General features: G+C 37.3%; 1 protein-coding gene across 5 annotated transcripts; it reads left to right on the top strand.

Annotated features, from left to right (window-relative positions):
- On the top strand, window positions 1-3,750 carry LOC121945400 (uncharacterized). Of its 5 annotated transcripts, none has more exons than XM_042489553.2 (12): window positions 1-128; window positions 479-514; window positions 663-721; window positions 850-882; window positions 991-1,038; window positions 1,314-1,361; window positions 1,552-1,602; window positions 1,687-1,725; window positions 1,824-2,261; window positions 3,126-3,164; window positions 3,271-3,343; window positions 3,561-3,750. In XM_042489553.2, exons 2-11 carry the CDS (start codon window positions 507-509, stop codon window positions 3,327-3,329), a joined length of 822 nt encoding a protein of 273 aa, XP_042345487.2. In that variant the 5' UTR covers window positions 1-128; window positions 479-506; the 3' UTR covers window positions 3,330-3,343; window positions 3,561-3,750. The 5 variants fall into 5 exon arrangements, with proteins under 5 accessions (XP_042345487.2, XP_087940258.1, XP_087940257.1 ...); XM_088084132.1 differs by having other exon boundaries at window positions 1,537-1,602; XM_088084131.1 differs by having other exon boundaries at window positions 1,534-1,602.
- Window positions 3,751-3,982: the final 232 nt, after the last annotated feature.

Genomic DNA, 3,982 nt, shown 5'->3' with positions numbered 1-3,982 from the left:
AGGATATTTGTACCCGGTGGCATTTCTACAGACGAATGCTCAGCACAGAGCCTGCCTGCTTTAAAAGGGTCTTTGTTCAGGCAAAATATAGGGCTCACTGGGTAAATGGACAATGGCAAAATAGAGAGGTAAACAATACATGTTCTGTGGCATCATTTACCTCTGTCACAGAAAAAGCCAGAGGCATTTTCGTGAAGTAACCAAGCACCTGTAAAAACCCACAACAGAGAGAAAGAATGACTGTGAGATTAAATGTTGAAGTGATATAATGAATAGACTCTTGTAAACTCATTCTGTAGCCTAATTGTTGCTCCTCTGCCTATAAGTCATGCACTGTTAAACACACAGAAAAAGGCTTTGACTGCTCAATCGGTTACATCTTGTCCAAATCTATAATTAACTGAGGTGAGACCTATTAAAGGTGAAAATCAGGATAAAGCAGCACATACAAGCCTAACAGCACTCTTTCTACACACAGTAGGCATTGCTGAGGACCAGAGTCAACAATGAAGCTGTAAGTTTTTATATTGTCTCTTACATATTTCATTAAAAAGAAAACCTGTCACTGTTATATCATTCACCCCAGAGCTGCAAAAGACAATGCCACAAAATTCAATATAAACATGCATTTTAACCTTTGATTAATTGTTTATTTGTTTCAGCTTCACATGTTGTCTACATCTCCTGTTTGCAACTATGGTGGTGACAGCCCCAGTCAGAGGTAAATCAACCCGAAGAGAAGAAATAATAATCGAATGTTTTGAGATTAACTTTTGTAATGTATGTTTAAGATTTATTAAATAGGACAGTAGGGATAATACTGCTTTTCTTTCTTTCTTTCTTTCCAAGTGCAAAGAGAAAATGTGTTAAGCTTCCTAAATGGTGAGATTTTGTCATTTTTGCAAAATATCACACTACCTTTTGAAATGAGCTGACTGATCAACTTCTGTGAATTTTTATCACATAACTTGTTAATTACTTTTGTTATAGATGCACTTGGCACAACTACTGAAAAGACCACACCTGCAAACACAACAGGTCTGTCATTCAAAATGTAACTTTCAGACATTGAGAGAGATTCTATTTTAACACAGGAAGATCTCACCTCACCAGATCCTCAAAGTACTTTTTGTTCCCCAAGAATATAAACGTGAAACCAGGTCAAAAAGAGACAAAGGACAGAACAGAGACATTCTTGGTATTTGTGTTGCTTAATCTTCAGGTTGTACGGTAGCAAGCACCGACATTATCTGATCGTTACAATGTAAAAAACCACCCCAGTGATGATCATCAATGTTTTCTCATGTCTGCAGTGTATCGGAAACCTCCAAATAAACCAGAGAAAGAGCAAGAGTCCGAAGGTATGTTTTTGTGTTTTTTTCCCTGTTACACATAGTATGGTGGATTATACTGTACAGTACAGTATGTATAAATTATCACTTTGATTTCTAGACTGTACTTTCATTTGATGCAATACATGTCTCAGATCTAATAAGAAAGCAGCTGTTATTTATTTATTTTTGTTTTAAATAGCAGCAAACTCATTTACAGATGTGTCAGAGGCAAATTCTATGGAGAGTTTTAACACCAATGGATTAACAGGTATGGGGCTTTATATTTATGTATGAACGAAGGAAAAATATTTCATTTCATATCGACAAAATCTAAATTTTCTGAATATTTCAGGACCTGAAGTATCAGATAAAAATGGTGGTGAAAGCAAAGGTGCAGTACCCCCGATTCAAGTTAAAACTAACATCCAAATATAACAGTTGCGACTTACTGATGCAGATATTGTAGCTAATGACTTTTACTCTCCCCAGATGCGATCAAAGGCCCTGACAGTGATGAGATCATGACTCCTGAAGTTGTGGAGAAAGATAAGACACAGTCAAGGAGGAAAACCAATGTGGGGCCGAAGGATATGAGCAGTAGGCTGGTTCAGGACCGGGGGAGCAGGGAGCACAGTGGACCACACAGGGAACAGCAAGCAAGCAGAGAGCTGACTGATCTAAACAGTGAAGAAGGAGTGATGGTGAATGCTCAGGGGGCTGAAAATGTGTCAGGAAAACAAGTTATCCACTCGAGTAGAGACCAAATGTCTGGCAGTCTACAAAGGAAGGGAACACCAGGAGGAGCTCATGGGTTGAACGGTATGCAGGTGCCAGGCAGGAGCAGAGAGCTGCTGGATCAGGATAGTTTGGAGGGAAACAATGGCAGACCTGCTCCAGTGGGCAACAGAGGAGATACAGACTACGATGGTAAGATCAGATTCTATTAAAGAAAATGCACTTTTTACAGGGCCATAATTACCTTTTTTATCATCGGGGTGGACCCTGCAGAGAGAACATTGGGAAATTCCACCCAGAATAAAAAATTGAATTTTAACAGTTAAACTATAACACTTTAGAGCATTTTGAAACAAAAATCTTAGATCTGGAGTTCTTGAGGTTTTTATGACTGAGTGCCATGTTTGAGAGCCAGTGTATGATTGAGCTCTACACTGGAAACGTGCACACACACTATGACTATATTTTCTAAATGAATTTTTTTCCTATGATATATTTTGGGATATCGCGAATGACTTTTGACATACAATGACTTTTTATGACATTTTGTAATGACATACCAACACTCTACAAAAACAATCAACATGAATGGATACATATCACTCAGTTTACAGTCTAGTTTTCCACTAATACATTTGAAAGTAATAAAGACAGCAATATAGAGACAGTACAGCGTTTGACACTGATTGTACTCACAGCAGTCAAACAATGCCTTCTGCTGGGGTGCGGCGATACCACACAGCATCAAACCAAATACAGAGCTGCAGCACACCGTAATACTAAGAATGGTAGCAACAATAATGGCATTCTATATGTATGTATATATATGAATATATATACACATATATATTTGGACTGCAATGCATAGTTGCCTTTTATATTTAAGCTTTTTTTTCGCAGCATTAAAAAAAAAAATCTATATATTGGGGAGGGGGCATTTTAAGCATATTTCAATGTTTTTTTTTAAAATATATATTATAATTACTGCCTAGCGTTTTCCAATAATTATTCTCTGAACAATCAAAAGGTGAATACTTGGTTTTGATATTCCCACAGAAACCAGAGAATTTATCAGCTCTGAAAGTTATTTAATAGGTAAGAACACGTTTTTTTCTTCCACTAGTGAATATTGTAACAACATTGTTCAATAACTCATCATACAGCAACTGCTCTCCTGAAAGATCTGTCATTTCTCATGCAGCACCTCCAGAGCACATGCCCAGGAGCCTCTCTGTCCCAGCAGAGAGCCGAGCCTCCTGATGGTCATACGAAGGGTTTGTTTCCAACACATTCAAACCAGATAAAGATCTTGGTTTATATCTCTGTCCGTCAAGTTTTGTCCATCAAGTCTGCACCACATAATGCACATCAAAAATCATGTTTCATCTTTGTCTAATTATGAGAAACAGTTTCCTAGACCTTGTTTTTGTTATTCATCTGGTATAAATGTAATGTTGAATAGCAATTGTTTTTCTCTCTTTTTTTTCCCAGATTCTATTTCTTCCTCATAATGAGTCAGGGGCCGTCATCTGTTGAGTCATAGGAGGCAGGCCGGCTGCTTCCAATTTCAATTGCTTTTGGGACTTTTTCATCCATAATTAGATTTTTACATGTACTTTTTTTGTGTGTGATCATGTGAACAAATATAAGAAGTAAAGATGTTTTGGACACTGGTTAAACAGAGCTGCTGCAGTGTGATATTTGGTATGATTGCTGCGTAAATGAGTGTCAGAAAATGGATTTAGAAATGAGCACAACCTTTTTTGATGACCTAGAGCAAAATCTTGCTGAGCCTGAAAATGTGATGCTCTTATCTAAATATCTGAAGTCTTTGTGTTCCGCGGTAATGGGAAAATGTGTAACTAATCTCCTAAAATAAAATAAATAAAGAAATGAAATGTAAAGAATGCATA

Source organism: Plectropomus leopardus, chromosome 11 (genome assembly GCF_026936395.1).
Source record: "Plectropomus leopardus strain MGB_pleo_1.0 chromosome 11, ASM2693639v1, whole genome shotgun sequence".
Taxonomy (NCBI): Eukaryota; Metazoa; Chordata; class Actinopteri; order Perciformes; family Serranidae; genus Plectropomus; species Plectropomus leopardus.
Note: the sequence above shows the minus strand (reverse complement) of the source record. Positions and strands in the feature narration are given on the sequence as shown.